This window comes from Thermobia domestica, chromosome 6 (assembly GCF_964235325.1).
Source record: "Thermobia domestica chromosome 6, izTheDome1.hap1.1, whole genome shotgun sequence".
Lineage (NCBI taxonomy): Eukaryota > Metazoa > Arthropoda > Insecta > Zygentoma > Lepismatidae > Thermobia > Thermobia domestica.
Window position 1 is genome coordinate 75041131 of NC_137459.1, and position 17898 is coordinate 75059028.

The 17898-nt window shown below is 35.2% G+C and overlaps 1 protein-coding gene across 2 annotated transcripts in view; it reads right to left on the reverse strand.

The window, feature by feature from the left end:
* LOC145688054 (rho GTPase-activating protein 45-like) overlaps nt 1-17898 on the reverse strand; it is a 271266-nt gene that overhangs the window by 62309 nt on the left and 191059 nt on the right. For both annotated transcript variants that reach the window (XM_081761760.1, XM_081761759.1), the window contains exons 6-9: nt 16194-16266; nt 4299-4565; nt 3242-3352; nt 1636-1896 (exon numbers count right to left, since the gene is read on the reverse strand). In XM_081761760.1, the coding sequence (XP_081617886.1) occupies nt 1636-1896; nt 3242-3352; nt 4299-4565; nt 16194-16266 (712 nt within the window). The remainder of the gene's footprint in view (nt 1-1635; nt 1897-3241; nt 3353-4298; nt 4566-16193; nt 16267-17898) is intronic.

Sequence of the window (17898 nt, forward strand, 5' to 3'; positions counted from 1 at the left end):
TAATCCAAATGAAAAAAATACATGTAAAATAAAACCTAGTTAATGCTCCACTTTCGGATTTATTTGGTGATAAAACCTGAATTTCTGCTAAGAGTTTGAAGAATGATTCGTGGAGACACACAGACATTTTTCGAATAAATAAATAAATAAATAAATAAATTTAAGAACACTAATATTACAATTTTAATTAAATCCCTCCCCACATCTTTCTTTGACTTCATGTTCTAAGAATAACTTCAAGAAATAGTTTAAAAATTCATTTACTGTTTACGAAAAGAAGCAGAAATGGATATTAAAAATTCTGTATGAACAGTAAATTTAGGATCATTTAATTTTTGTTGCTGGGTCAGAACTTTTAACCTTTGATGTTAAAGTGCTTCTCAGAGTGAACTAAAGGAATGTCAGAAAAAATCCTAATCACATTGACTGCCCTAAAATCCATGTTATCAACAGCATTAGTGGCATATATATATATATATATATATATATATATATATATATATTTAATGTATAAAATAGTGCAATTGTGTATGAAGACCAGGGGAAGAAGGAGGTGTCAAGAAATGGTCGAAAATGAATTAACAACAGAATTATGTAGCCTGAAATGTGTAGGTTGCATAGACTAAATCCCACAGCAAAAAGGTTAGTCACTAAAAAATTTAATGCTCAAGATTTCGCCTACAGGAGAAAAAGGAGCTAAGTCAGTAGAAAACAGGGCAATTATATAAAGTTATAAAAAACTGACTTGCCTCTTTTTTCCCCCTGTAGTCTTCATATATATATACTTTACATAGACTTAAACAATTAAGCTCGCCATAATAATGCCGAAACTACCGCACGAAATAGATCTCATTTCAACTAAAAGTGCTACAGATAATATGTAATATGTAAAAATTATATTCCTAAAGAAGTAATCTCTTATCCTGTGGTTACTTTCAAGTATGAAACAAAAGGACACAAAAGAATATGATCTGAATAATTTCGCTGCAACAGCATAATCAATTTTAAAGCAGCGATTTTACAAGTAATACTCCCTAAATACACTTAGACTATAATTGTAAAATCTCTAAGTGCTAAAATTGGCACTGGCACAGAAGAAATTTATCAAGCCATTAGCACATTCTGCACCGGACAACCAAGGCTATATCAGAAAAAATCTGGTAATCCAGCTGTTTATTACTTTCTTTTTTTTTCTTTCTTAAAGTTAAGGATATTAGAAAATAATTATCTAAATAAACACATAAATAAATAAGATAAAATAATTAACTTTATGACAAGAAAATCGAAGGTTTATTGTCAAAGAAACAAAATCTAGCCACTGGACCCTATCTTGTACTGAAAATAATAAACATTGATTTCTTTCTTCTAATATTCATCTACATTGAATTATTAATGTGCAATCTTTACCTATCAACACAGTATATAATCAACTAATTTTACCGATTCTTATTTTACTATTTTCGATTAAATTGTTCATTAATTTCTGAAACACTTCAGATCCACACAAAGAAAATACTATCCTTTTTTTTTATTTCCAAATACGAACCTATGATCCACGAAAGGCATTGCAGTGTTAATGTTCGACTATGCACTTAAACTAAAAGTTAAAAATGCTGGATACACAGTAAGAGTAACCTTTTGTCGCGCATCGTCCTCTAATCTCTTTCTCTTGTCTAATTTGGCTGGGTCTAACGTATCTCCACCGGCTCCTGTGGTGGTTGCTGCCCGCTGAGCTGCTTCCCTTGCTCTCTCGTACTCCTGCTGTCGTTGAATGTAAGCTGCCTTTGCTTTCCGTAAGCTAGAAACTGCCTCATGCATATGCTTCAACTCCCGATGCCATGTTTCCTTTAGCTGCTTTCTTGTACGCTCATGCTCATTTCTCCGTATTGTCAGGGGCTGAAACGAAAAATTATCAACTTATTCTGAAACGAACATTGTGAACTCTATAATATACACAATCAAGCCCCTTGGCTCCCACGCTTCACTAAAAGTAAAAATAAATCAGACTTTTGAAAGCCTTATTTATTTTTTTATCTTATTTTTCGCTAAAGACTTTTATAACGATACACCCTCCAGAGTAACTCTATGGTCATTTAACCACTTAACACCGTAAAAGAATGAAAAGAATCTTTAATTTTTACGTCCCACGGTTATGCCGGCTAGGCTAAAGGAGATGGTGATGATGAGAAATGAATTAAATGATGGAATGAAGAAAGTGGGAGAACCTAAAGCAAACCCACGCACACGGTGTTTGTCCACCACAAAGTTCACTTGGCGCGAGCTGGGATCGAACCAAGGACATCAGGCACCAGAGGTGAACGCTCTACCACAGCCACCGCGGCTCCCTAACATCATAGAAAAAAAGATGTCATAAAATAGTTTACAAATTCCTTCTTTATTCAAACAGTTTTACTTCAATATTTTCCATAGTTTTTTTTTTTTTTTAATCATATATTTCCAAATTTATCAAACATGTTTTTCCTTTTAGAATTTATAAGATTCGTTAGAACCTGGCGCCTACTAAAAGATGAAACAGATTTGATTTTAAACTGAAAATTCCCGTTGTTATTATGCATATAGTAAGATGAACTAAATACGTATAATGTTAAACATGAGTTTTTTCTTATTTCAGTTGATAACATACTACAAAAAACATAAGTTTTGTATTGAAAAAAAAAACTTTCTGCTTATTGTATGAGGCAAAAATAGTTGGCAAAAACTATTTTAATATTTAAAGCATTAAATCTGAAATTTAGCCTACGAGGAAGGTAACTGATCGCAATTAAAAGGTATTTTAAAACAATTAAAATTAATGAAAGAAATTGATTAACATTCAAACGTATATTTACAAAAATAAATTAATTAAATATTGTGCAATGAAAATTATGACAATTGTAAGTTATTTTTTGTTTATACCGTGGAAACGCTACCTGCAACGAGTCGGGAGCTGAAAAACTGTCTACTTCATGCAATTTCGCGAATAATTATTTTCACGAATCATGACTACTTTTTTTTTTCAACTGTTATCAATTTAAAATTAGCAAGTAAGAAAAAATAATCAATTAAGTTTAAAACCTAATGAAATTTTAAAGTTATGCATACTGTTTAAAATTTTAATATTTTAATTTGATTGACGTACTTTTAACGGCGATTCACATCAACCAATTTTCTTATAAACAGCAAACATAATCAAATTATACTTAGAGATTACATGGTATATACTCGCATATATAATACTTACTTCTATAAATTTATGGCCAAGAAGTAAACTACAAGTGACTTGACTCGAATTGCTATTATCTATATCTTGATCCAATGCAGTGCAATAAATAGACTGGAAAGGCATGAAACTCTGGAACAAAAAATAAAATAAATTTGTATTTAATTTGAATTAATGACATCCAACAGAATTATACAAGAAGGCAAACGGTCAGTTTCAACAAAATTTTCTTCGTTTTCTGACTAATTTTGAACGAATATTGTTATGGATTATGGAAGATTATCACTTCAAATCAATGTCAGGGTATGTAAGTGACGGAATGACCAAAACGTACACGGCTGCTTTTGCTACGAATATCGTCTCATTTTCTTCCATGTCAATCTACGCTACACTTCTATTTTAGTCATACATTACACTGATTGAAAGCATTGAAGAAATAGATAAAAGATCATTAATCAAACATTAAGTTAGAAAGAACTTTGTTTTAAACGGCCAGCTGACTATGAAAAGCCCTGTATTCACACAGAGATATTTAAATCAAACAAAAGCAAATCTTCTTCGCCCAATTGAGATCTTTATTTCAATCAAAACATGTTAAAATTTCATTTCATACGAATATTTACGAGAATACTGAATAAGACCATACGCATACTAAATTACTCACAAATGAAAAAAAAGAAACCTTTACAAAGCAAAGCATTAAAAATGTTTTTCTAACATGCACTATTAATTAGCCAAATATCAATTGTAGGCACACAGATAGCAGCACGGATAATACGCATTCTTTCTGTAAGTGTGGTCCATGAGGTCGATCCTCGATGTAAATGCATACGTTTGGGTCCTTCTCATACAGCCTCAGGGCAAAAACGAAATTAAAATTTAGTCAATAAATCAATCAATGAAACGAATACGTATCCATGATGTGGATGAGAGAGAACTTCTCAGTTAAACCTTTAGTCAACTAAACAAGTCACCAGGTAAAATATTGTCTCCTTCACATATACTTGATACAAGCATTATGTAAGTAAGTGACCTGAACATGAAAATCTAATTCATAAATGTGAATAGAAAAAAATACCTCTTCTTTAAGTAAGGGACGAACAGTTTGTGCTAGTTTAGTTAAATTCTTCGAATACTCCATTTCAAGGTGGGCTCTCTTCTCTATATACATCATAACATCTTTGGCATATTTTGACCAGAGTTTAGCACGTTGTAAAGCGTATTCTACTCCTTGCTCAAGTTGCTGAAGTGTTCCATCTATCTGTTGAGGTGTCAAATTATCCTGCTTTTTATCATCACGAACTTCTCCAGAACTTTCCACATCAGACGCTAAATTTTCACATGACTGGAACAGAAACATAGCAATGGTATTATAAATCAATTGACATATTCATATGTATTTTTCAATTATCTACAATACATCCAACTCAACAATATATTTAAAAATATATATATATATATATCTAGCACGTAACAACCATTATATCAAGTTATCAAGTATTATTAAGAACTTATATCTTCTATATACTTATATAAATGGATATATGTATGGTGTGTGTTTATGTTTCATCATAACTCTGGAACGATTGAACTCTGGAAGAATTTGAACCAAACTTGGTGCATGTATGACCTACAATTTGGAGAAAAAATACTGTCGGGGTAAGACCTTTGCCATCCCTAAGGTGGAGAGGAGGTGATATGTAAAAATAATCGAAAATGGCATTAGATATGAGGTCGATATTCGAGTCGAATCCACAGTTTTCAGGATAGCTGAGGTGAATAGTGTAACATCTTGATGCTGCTTCAGTCGAAGTTCAGCCCGACGCGTATGAGACTGAGAAGAGATGAAAAATAAAATGTTCAAAATGACCGAGATTAGTGTCGAATTCATAGTTTTTTCGGGTCGCAAATCTGGTTGGTGACAGTCCACTTAAGTGAAAGTTTACGCAAGAACATGCATATCCGCTAGCCCTGAACTGAAAAAGGACAAGGTGTTGCTAGTACATCTATTCATTAGTAGTACAGTAGCAGAACCCTTCATTTAGGCGAAACCCGGAAAAAATTGGTACAGAAATGATTTATGCCTTGTTTGAAAGGTTTATGTTTGTACTCCAACATAACCAAAATCCACCAAAATCCCTCTTGGGAATATCAAGATATGACGTAATCAATGCGGGCGCCAGTGAATTTCTCCTCAGTACATTGAAAGTGCATAAAACCTGTACCGTTCATTAGAAAAGTTAAATTTTCGGTTCATTTCTTAGAGAATACATCAGAAAAGAATTTATGTGAAAAATACCATGCATTGCCGCCATTTTTAAATATGGCGTCTAACAATAAAAGAAATCTACTTTCATAGTGCGCATTACAGTGTTTAATGGTAAATAACTTTAAAACTCTTTTATACGTATATGCGCAAATATATTTATATCAAGATTTGAGTATATCATGACCATTCAAACGAACCCAGTACCAGTATTGTATGCGTTAAGATGGAAGAAATGTAACTTGTTTTATAGTGCAAGGTGTATTTTCTCGTTTAAAGTATTAAGCGAACATGACTTCAGTAAGGAACAACATCTCCTGAAGTACTAAAAATTTCTTGCAGTAAATTTCCAGAAATCACAATTGTCGTTGCAGTATCTCGAGGATGTGGAAACTGTGAAATTGTTTGTTCATGTTGAGCGCATTGGTGACCGACACTTGTATTTGTTTGCTGTCAGTCGTATGCTCGATCTCTTTTGCAGCAACTGGACAAATACAATACGCAAAATATGCTCACCTGTACTTGCAATTCATATACATCTCATCCCTGGTTATATGAACAGTTAATGTCAAATGCCTGTACAATCCGTCGATTGAGTTGTGAATGGGCTTGTTTATGGCCAGACCTTATGATCGAACAAACGCTAATTAAGAGGCGGCCTGACACAAGGAAGGGGATTCTCTGACAATGTAAGACTGCTTTGGGTCCACACTATGTATATGTGCTCCGCTGTCTACGAAGCTAGGACTTCCTTAACTGTAAATCGTCGCATTTCCGGAGAACAACACATTGAAATAAGGACGACTAGAAGGAACCCTGATGCAGCTGTTCTAAATCAGGTATCTGTGTGGTTTGAAGTTCACAATCCATTTGACATCAGTGACGACTCACTTCGAAATTTGTAATTAGATACTCGTGCTTTTTTGGAAGATGTGATTAATTGCGATGACGCTGAAGATGTTGGCACATGAATACAGAAGACGTTGGACAGCAAGAAAGTGTGCAAAGCATCAATTCGAAAAGCAGAATAAGTTTAAACGCTAATAACTTCGCAGAAAGAAATCGATGTTGGCCACACAGTGCTCCACATTGATCCGTACTGTTTTTGCGATTTATTATCATTTCTGAACGAAATGGAAATGTGACTGAGCAACTCAAATATGAGTTCACTGCTGAGCCTGCAGCATTGTTTAAAGACGACTACATGAGAAAGCCCGACAAGGGTAACCTAATAATATTAATGAAGAACATGCCTGGTGCTCCACAACCTAAAGTGTGTGACAGATATGTCTTAGATGATGGAGCTCTTCTTCATTACATTCAATAGCCTACAACACGTTTTTTGCAAAATATGGAAGATCCAATCGAATTATAATAGTATTTGATGGCTACGATGACTAGTCTTCCATTAAAGACCATAAACATCAACGAGACTCTGTTAAAGTCATGTCAGCCAACGTAAAAGTTACTGAAGACACGAAAATCCAAACAAACCAAAATGCTTTTTCATCGCAAATCCATACAACGAAAGACAGTTCATTTCCATACTCTGCAAACATCTTTCAGACGATGACCATAAGGTGATCCAAGCTTCTGTTAAAGCGGACGCTGAAATCGCTGCGGCCTCACTTCAGATAGCTTTAGAAGGTCACGGAGTGACCGTAGTTGCTGATGATACAGATATTCTCATTATGCTATTTTATCATCTAAAATCGAAAATGGTTAATGTCTTCTTCATGTCTGGAACTAGTCGGAAAGGTGCAACTAAATATATTAGTGGGCGCCATATGTTATAGAATGTGGGACAAAATCTTCAGCCGCATCTGTTGTTCATCCATGCAATGACTAGGTGTAATATCAGATCCACTCTCTTTAGATGTGGAAAAGCAAGTTGTATAAAAATGCTCGCAGCATCAAAGAGTCATCAATCCTCAGTGTACAGATTGGCGAAGTTAACTCCATCCGAGAAACTGTTGAATCCAGTGGACTCCAATTTCTTGTTAAATTATATGGTGGTGGCTACTCAGACACCCTCAGTATCGTGCGTTTTATATTATACATGAAGATAATTGCAGCCGGTGGTTTTCTATCTCAACCTGAGACTGCCACCCACGAAAAGAGATAGTAAGTACTTCGACTATAGCTGTTAGAAGATTCTGTACCATTTTGTCAGGTAGAGATAAAGAACTACTGTAGATATTTCCGTTAATTTTCCTTAAACCTTTTGACATAAAGCCACAAGAATAGAAAAGCTATATTTCTTTAAAACAATCGCCATATTAAAAGATTTTGCAGAGTCAGGCTGATTTTAACGCACAACTGACAAGTAAAGGTCACGTTTGGGTGAATGAGTTGTGTCTGAGACATACGTGATAGAGTAGTATTAAGTATGCTGTAACAATTTCATTAAATAGGGGGGAAAAAAGTCGATACTTGATTAATATGGCAAACAGCGCCTCTGAGTTTATGGCGGGAATAATTGGTATTAGAAGCTTAGATTGTTCGTGGTTGTAGCAGTACGCACATAATTACGACAACGATGGGGAAAGTGGACACGGTTAAATACTCGTGAATCAAGTGTTGTAAAAACTGACCTTAGTCGAAATTTATCAAAGTTATATATACAGTTAAAGTGAAATGTGAAAAGGGAACATGGAAGTGTGAATAGCATTCTATTTATCATATATTGCTATAAGTTTCCTGTAACAAGTTTATTCTGAAAGTAGAAGAAAAAAATATCGATCGATAAGCAAAAAGTGTTATGTTGTCAGGATCAAGTACAATTCAATAATAGGAAAAAAAAAATACTGGCTACTACATCCGAATTATTAATTTACTTGGTGTTATTGAAACGATTTTCTTCACATTTTCGAGTATGTGCTACATTTTGTGAGTGGCTTAATGATATTTCTTATATTGAAGCTCTTGAGTGGGAAATTAAAATCAAATTCGCACATTTACAGTGATTATTGTATAAAGATATATTAGTCCCATTCGAGTGAGTTTAGAAAACCAATTAATAGCCTTTAAAGTGGGTCTAGTGTTTCATATTTACATATTTTTGGAATGATAACCTTAAATGCATCGTACAAGAACAAAATTCGCTATGGAAGAAATAATTTTTAGATGCAGAAACTTTGGTAAGTGTTGAATTTGTTATTCAATATGCTTAGTCTCATGATTATCGCAGTAAATAGTTGTTTTGATGTAAAACTTTTTTTTTTTATATATACATTTAATTCAGTTAATTTGAATTTCTGGATTTTCATTACTCAATTGAAATTACGTTAATTTGTATGGTGTATACCAACAGAGATTTAGATGTTTTTATTCATTTATTTTTAAAATCAATTATGTGTATGTACTCAAACAGTACATGTCCAATAGCGATAGTCTTTGTGGGAATAATTTAACTCCACTCAGACTACGTTACAGTGCTCAATATGTCAAGGAAGTTTTAAGTGCAAAGCTCAAAGGGTTTAGAAGATACAACCACTATAAAGCTACATGGAAGTACATGTTATAGTCTATTTCTGTACGTGATCTTATGATCACTGATAACATTCCAAAATGCCAATGTCTTCAATGCGGATTAAAGTCGCTTCCAGAAGGAATTGCATTCGTATCGGACGTGGAGGGAGAAAGGATTAGTGAAGATCAGAACAACAGTGGGATACGTGAGTGCATCATCTCATTCTTATATGATAATGCCTGTTGTGTCCATGGATGAAGAAATTCTGCGTCCCATGTATGTTCTGGTGGTTGAATCAAACGATAGGTTCCCTGCATAAAACCAGCCGATCCGGCTACTATAATCTTAATCTAATTTGCTGGTAAAACAGCAAACATGAATAAGCAGGATCTTAAGACTTTCTATTCGGACGTCATGTGAGAAAGCATTTCAGGTGATAGGAAGAAAGCCCTCCTGTTTACTTCATTTACAATCTGCAAATAAGAACTACAGTTTTTCGTCACAGTTTGTGCCAGAGGGCTCTGCATTGATCAAACGGCTGATACCTGGTAGATGTAGTGGCATGATTCAGCCTCTAGATGTTCACTTCTTCCATCCATACAAAGCCTTTGTTCGTTTCATCACTGATGCAGTACTAACAGGAAGTGACGTGAATATTTAGCATCGTGATAAGTTCATACAACTTCAGTCGTTCACAATTTACCAGTTAAGTGCCCCTCGTTTTCGCAACATACTTCGACTCGCTTTCTATAAGGCTGGATACTTGAATGAGGAGCCTGAAATTTGGATCGTTCCTTACGATTACTGCTTTGACGGAATTGTGAACGACAAATGTTTCAAGTGCGACTTGATTGCGCTTGTCAGGTGTGCTCATATTGTGAGAAGAGTGTTTGTGCGAGGCATGCACTCTTTTCTGAACTGCATCTTGATTGTAGTAATTGGTAACTTTTCTATGCAATAGCAAACCCACTTCGGATTTCCAAAACAAACAACTTTCTCTTGTGTTTCATCACTTAAGTATGCTGGAAATACGAACATAAACTAGTTTAGAGGAAATAATAGGTATAAGACTTCTCTCTTATGTTTTGGACTATGTATTATGACCATAACATGTACCTTCATGTGATGTTCTAGTAGCTGTATCTTCTAAAGCTATTGAGCTTTGCACCTAAACCTTCCCTGATATATTGAGCTCACTTAATACTACTCAATCACATATGTCTTGAGCAGCAACTCAATTCCGCAAACGTGACCTTTACTTGTATATATGCATCTTTATGCTAAGTTTGGTTTAATTAGGAATTGCGATAGTTACGAATATTTGAAAAGTTCCAATTTCCGTCATTTTGAATTTTATTATACGATCATGTTGGCTAAATAACATGTGTGCTAGGGGTGTCGAACAGAAAACTTACATAGAATTTTTCACTAAATTTCTGATATAAGGGTTTCTGCAGTAAGTAGCGTTCTAAGAAATTTTCCTTATATAAAGCGCACTTAGAAAAGTCGATTTATGTTATTGTTAGACGCCATATTTAAGAAACGGCGGTAACGTAGGCCAGATATTTTTCACACAAGCTCTTTTCTTAAGTATTCCCTGAGGAATGAACCGAAAATTTAAGTTTTCTAATGAATGGTACAGGTTTTATGCACTTTTCAATGTACTCAGGTGAAATTCAGGGGCGGCCATTTTGATGACGTCATATCTTGATATTCCCGAGAGGGATTTTGGTGGATTTTGGTTATGTTGAAGTACAAACATAAACCTTTCGAACAAGCCATAAATCGTTTCTGTACCATTTATTTCCGGGTTCACCCTTTTTTCTATTGTACTATAGGGTGGGTTAAAAGAAATAGTAATGATAAATCGTAACACTCTAGTGCTCAAACGTTGACCGACCGCTAACCTGGGTTCAATTTTAGGATCTGTGAGTTAAAATCTTTTGTCTCCTCAGAGAGTTCGAAGTTTGAAAATCTTGGCAAACTTAAGAAAAAAACCTTGAAAGCTCCTTTTAAAAAATATCTGGATGTTTTATGCCTTTTAATTCGTCAAATCGTGATCCTTGCCACCACTAAAGTGATAATATATGTATGCACTAAAATTACGCTCCATACAGCTGCAAAAGATAGTGAAAGTATCCAAAATTTCAACAACAATGACGCACCATACAGCTGTAACAATAGTTCAACTACCCGCCTTCCCTTTCCTTCCTCCTCCTCTCCTGGCAGTGTGGCAATAGTGTGCGACAAATCAGTGCTGATAACAAACTTGTTAGGACAAGCACTGTTAGCCAGATTTTTGATAAAGAAGAAGATGCAGGTGCTCTCCAGATTTGACTTTATTCTTTTACAAGAAATCTAGTCTGTCAGGATATAAAATGCATGAAGATTCTGTATATTTATAACATTATTAAACAAGAAGTCTTTTGTCGACCGGAATGTCGAAAATTTCGAAGTGTAAGTTGAAAAGGATATTCACTTCCCCTATATTTGGCGAACTGAAAAGGTTCTGAATGGTAAAGCTTCCAACATACAAGATATTGGAAAGTGTTGGGCTAAGGAGAGGTTTAACTTGGCTCCACGTGATGGAAATAAATAACCTCGTTTTTTCAGTTATTGCTGATATATTGTCACAAAATTGATTTCTATTTATGTTAAACATTCCATTCCTACAATATCCTACCAGAATGTGTTATATTGATCAACGTTTATCACAGCAAATATTAAAATTTGATTAAAAAAAAAAAAAACAGTCAAGAAGAGAAAGCTGTGAAGAAAAGAAAGAGAAAATAATTTCATGAAGCATGAAAAGAATATTCTCTTTGTTCTTGCAGTATGCAAGTGCAAGGACTTTTCACTTTGTAGTTGCAGTCCCGCACAGAAGATACCTGCTCCTGAGAGAGATTTCATAGTAGACCAGAGAACTTCTCGTCAAGGATATGTTAAGTTTGTTAATTTACCAGTCACTAAAGCTTTACGAGAGTTGGACGAATCTAAGATTAAGCATTAAGAGTGATCGAAACAACATAATACTCCAACCTATGACGTTCAGATATCGAACAAAGAAGATCTAATACAGGAAGAGGAAAAGAATCAATATACATCTTTAAAATATTTTTATTTGGAAAAAAGTTACATCTACTTCTAACCAAATGTGCTTCCTTGGTCAATACGGTGTTAGCTACAGACCGTTTTGGGGTTTCTGGTCAGACCTACATCTGCCGTAGCGACTGTAGTGCTTTAGGATCTAGGTATCGTTACTTCAGAAGTTTTTCAAAGTTATCGACAGAAGCAAAATCGACAAGAGAAAGAAAGACTGAGACAAAACCTTTTACGATATTACTTAAAATATCGGAAGATTCTAATTGGCTTGTATTTTTACGGCTGCAGAGATAAAACTATTATGAAGAATGTAGATGGAAAACACTCTAGACGCACAATCACTGAGAAATATATCATGTTAATCCAGGAACCAGAACCTAAATATTTGAGGCACATTTATTCTTCAAGTGGTCGATCTGTAGCGATATCGAATAGTGTAATTGAATTTAATAAAAGCATGCCTACTATAATAGAGAATATTGATGCTGTTGGCTGCGACGGGACAGCTGCCAATACTACACAGATAGAAGGAGTGATCAGGATTTTGGAAAAGAAAATCGGTCGACCCCTTCAAGTGGCTGATTTGCTTGTTACACCTACATGAATTCCCTCTAAGACACTTGATTGATTACACTGATAGGCGAACAACAGGTCCACGTACACACTAAGGTTGCATAGGAAAGTCTTGTAGGACTGAGAATCGTTCAGTAGTTAAGTGTGGTGATATTACTTGTGAACCAACTCAAGTAATGGCCACCAACTTGAATACGGATCAAGAGTATGGAGTTCAGATATTTTCGAAGCTGTTCGAACTGGCACGACGCCAACCAAGGTATTGTCACAACCTAGGTGGCTAACCACAGAAATCGCTTACTATGATTGTACATTTCAACTGCAGACTCTTTCCCTCTATGACTGACTTAGCCATTTTTGTCATGAGAATCTACGTGCCAAGCTGGTTTAGAATTGAAATGCAACCAAGTTGTTTCCAGGATGCAAAACACTTATAGAGAGTTATAAAAGATTCACAATATTTGCCAGAAAATTTAAAAGACAGTGGACGTAGTTATTTCAAGACGTTCTTATTTCGCTCACTCCGAAAACTTACTGTTATCAATGTTTGATGAAAATCGATGTGACGTACATGAACTTGCGGTTCGTTGAATAATTGAATCATGAATGCAGTTTAATGAACACGAACAATCGCGAAAATTTTCTGTTCCCAAAGTGCATTTCAATGCCACGGACTATTGATTTGATTGAATCGTCTTAAAATAACTGAGCCCCGCTAGTCGCCAATTCCTTTTTAGCTAAAGATCTTGACGATATTATGGAAAATGGCATTACTGACAGGATGCTTAAATATTTAAATTACTGCCTTCTCGCACTCAGGCAGTCGAATGACCAGTAAAGCTACTCACGAAACTTCAGAAAAAGTTCGCGGACTCGAAAGCAGAGAATTTATTAGAAGCGCAATTTCATCACGACAAAGTATGCCTTCCTTTCACAACAAAAGACAATTCGAAGTTTGAATGTTAACTTCATACGGATGGGTGGTTGGGCTGGGCTTGAGAGGAATTCGAACTGTGACTGCCTCTACGTGGTGAGTTCTGGGCTGTTAAATTATGGTTTAACGGGCGGAGAGTCGCAGGTATACAAACGTGTATCACTCACGTACTGTCTAAGAACTATTCACAATAGATTTCAAAATGTCTACTATTGCAATGACTGAATTATGTCAACGATAAATAAATCGATTTGACGAATTAAAAGCACAAAAACGCAAATATTTCTTTGAAAAATTTTTGAGATTCTTTCCCCTAATCACGCTAAAATTTTCAAACTCTGAGTCCTTTGAAAAGAAAAATATTAACTCACAGACCCCACAATTTAACTTGTTAATAGGCTCGATGTCGGTCACCGTTTGAGCACTAGGGAGTTACGAAATTCCTTTTTTTTTTTTTTTTTCTGATCCACCCTACATATAAAGTTTTCGGGATCGCTGAGATGAATAGTGGCGCTTCCAATGCCATTTAAGTCCCAGTGCAGCCCCAGGTGAGATAAAAGACCATGTAAAATTGTGACACTCCTGGTGCCGTTTAGGTTCAAGTTCAGCCCCATAGGTGTACGGATGAGAAGAGGTAGAAGATAAAATGTCCAAAATAGCCTAGATTAATTTCGAATCCATAGTTTTCGGAGTTGGGAAAACGGCTGGCCCGTTTGGAATGAGTTCTGGAACATAATTAATATCAACCTCAAGCTAGGCTTTTATCATGTCAGGCTTTTATCATGCCACTTTATTTAAAGAACATATTCTAGAGGGTAAAGTGCTTCAAGATTTTATTTTTCTCACTACATTTTCATTGAAATAAATGTTCTAAGGAGGAAAGGGATTCAAATATTCCCCTGCGAAGAACGTACATTTCAACTATGTGATATATACATTAAATATTAAAAGCGAAATTTATCAGTTGATTAAGTGCTATGGTTTAAGCGTGATCAATGAAACTATTTGAGGAGCATACCTAACAGGGTCCGAGTAACGAAATATACGTTATTGGAACAAGTAATTCCTATGGAAAATACGAGCAAGGTGCACATAGTATTAATTGGAAAGTATCTGGGATAAAGATCTCTGGGTACGCCAAAAAGAGGATGGGAGGATAATATAAAGGAAAGATAGTAGTGAAATATAATTCCTAGTTTTTTTACGTGTCACAGTTATACCCTTTACGCTAAAGAAGACAGATGATTAATAAAAGTGAATGATTTATGAAAGACTTGGAAGAATGGGAATGTGGGAAGAAAGAGAACCCGAGAAAACTCACGAACACAATGTTGTCCACCACAAACTCACATGACGTGGGATAGAATCAGAGACCCTTATCACCAGAGTTAAATGCTCTATCACTGAATCACCTTGTCCCCTATATAAAAAGAAGGATTTAAGGTAACTGAATAATAATAACTTTAATAGGATGGCAGAAGATAGAATCTACTAGCTGGCATTTGTTTCTGCGGCAATGAATCTCTGGGTTTCTTAAACGAGAGTTAGTTTAGATAGCAAATGGTTTGGCGCTTAGTGTGATAAAAGTTAATCAATGACGCTAACAGTATTATTCTCTTATATTCCTCGTTATTAATTCTAATGCAGACTTGACTAGAATCAGCAGGTTACAAGTATTGACAAGTAATAGCACTATTAAGTGGGACGATTAATAATCTGATGTTAGATCACGTCTCAGGATCGATTACTGTGTTAAATCATGTTTCACGGAAGGCGAAACTCGATTATTCTGGAAGATTTGTTAATGTTTCGTATTTTTTTCTTTCTTCTTTTACCGGTATGCATTACTTAATGCATCTATTTAAATAGTTTTACCACTCACCGTTATCATAAAGATTTCGTAGACTCTATGCTCATTGAATACATTCACACATGGTTCTCAGCTCGCTTCTAGTATTAACAGGTTAGTAGTTCCGGTCAACTGAACACAAGGACTCGGAAATGGATAGTGGATGATTCTTTAAATAATTAACCAAAGCTATTCAATGGTGTTTCCAAACAACACCGAGAACGTTTGGGAGGTGATTCCAAAAATACATGTTTCAGAATCCTGCGGTACTTCCACAACAATTTTTAAGGCGGGAGTTTGACATCGGGCATATAATTTGAAGTACTCACAAACTACCTCTATAAAAATAGTTGCGGAAGTACTGTAGGATTCTGAAACATGCATATATGGATAGGGCACATACTAGTTCCTAAGTGAAGTATTGACCCGACTATGTTAGGTCCCATAGTATTGGAGCTATGGACTTTTAAAGTTCACTTTTTCATGGTTTCGGCAGCCTATAACTCCGAAAGGAAGCATTTGTGCACCCAGGTTGGTCTATCTTGGTGTCAGGAATCACCTCCCAAACGTTGTCGGTGTTGTTTTGGAACACCTGTATAGTTTAGATTATACAAATTACTGTGAAAAAATGATGACGACATCTTATTTTCTTAGATACCGTCCCAATCACAACTTTTTTTTTTTTTTTTTTTGTGTGTGTGTGTGTGTGTGTGTGTGTGTGTGTGTGTGTGTGTGTGTTTCTTTCAACAAATTAAAGAAAAAAATTGTTAAACTTACTTTAGTTTTACTGGAAACTGAACTTGATAATGATATGTTTGTATCTAAATCTCCCATCAAATATTCTGAGACTCTGAAAAGAGAAAGCGAATAATGTATGCATGAAAAATCTAGAAGTTATGGTTTTAAAAGTAACTGACAAAATTTAAACCGCATTCTCTCTTTACACAAATTATAATACCAGTACAATATTTGAGTTAAACAATTAGCTATCAAGTTTTTTTTAAGTAAATACACCAGACAACATAGGTATATCAATGGGGCTGCCAGATTTCTAAAATCAGAAACGAATACACTTTTCTCTTTCACCACTAAAATGTTCTAATATTTAAGTTTAGTTAGAGTAACTCTATTGTGATATACAAAAATCGCTTTTTCCAAGAACAACAAAGGTAATATAAAGAGAAATTTGTATCACCAAAAGAAAGCAGGTTTAGTGGTACATCTCATTTTAAGCTACTTCGATTAGAGCCTTGTTACCAAAGCTCTAATGGGCACATAAAGCTATTAGCTTTGCTATGTAATGGGCACATAAAGCTATTTCAGATTCACTATTACTATCATCACTACTCTGTTCATAATTTCCACAAATTTGAAGTTCTACTATTTTATTGTATCAATTTTGAGTCTGTTTCTAGCATCAGTCCACAGAGATATAATAATAATAATAAAAAAAAAATAAATAAAAACTCTCTCATATTCAGCATTGCAGTTCGATATGGAAAACTGTACGAGGTTTTTATTTTGTACTTTTAGAATTTTGACGAGAATAACATTCCTTTAAAATGTGTCTATACTTTTCTTCGTCCCATTTAATTCCCTAAATAACGTTCTTCATAGAATTCATAGATATTAACATCCTAAGTATTTCATATCAATTATTTTTAAGCCATAAAAGCAAAAGAAAATGCAATCCGGTTACTTCCGGAGGCTATCAATTTTGCCCCTTCGAGCCCGGACGGTCCGGCTAAAATCTGGACCTCCAGCAAGCCTATGTATCAACACCTAGTGGTAAAATATCCTACTTCATTTCTACCCGTGGAATAGCAAAAGTGATTTGAGCCCCTCCAGAAATTTTTGTAAATCATCTTATTTTTCACATCGCAATTGATTGTTTCAAATTCACTCACATTAATTTTGCGGACTTTTATTGCGAATCTAGTGTAGACAGTATTCAATGACTAGCTGAGCAAACACATATGTGAACTAGTGTACAACATGATATATATATATAAAGGTAACCAAGAACGTTCTGTCTCTTTTTTGTGGAAGTCTGTGTTCAGTTGGCCTCCAAACCATGCGTTGAATGCGAATGGAGATAAGACGAAGGTCAGTTGTTAGTCTGGGTATATAAAACATGCTACCCGGTTGTGGCAGTTCAGTTACACTGTGAATTTGCGTAAGGACAGAGTGAACATGAGACTTCCACAGAGCATACGAGTGCATGTAGCGAATTAAGGGCGTGTATGCTATACAAGTTCAAACTGGGGTAAAACGCTACTGAAGCGCAGCGGAAAATATGCCAGGCCTTTGGTGAGGGTGTCGTGACTATGCGGACAGTGCAGCGGTAGTTTAACAAGTTTAAGGACAATGACGAAACACTCGAAGACGCAACACGTGTCGGAAGACCAACACATGTACAAAATGAAGATCTTCAGGCAGCAATTGAGGCGAACAGTGGCCAGACATGTGAGGAACTGAGACT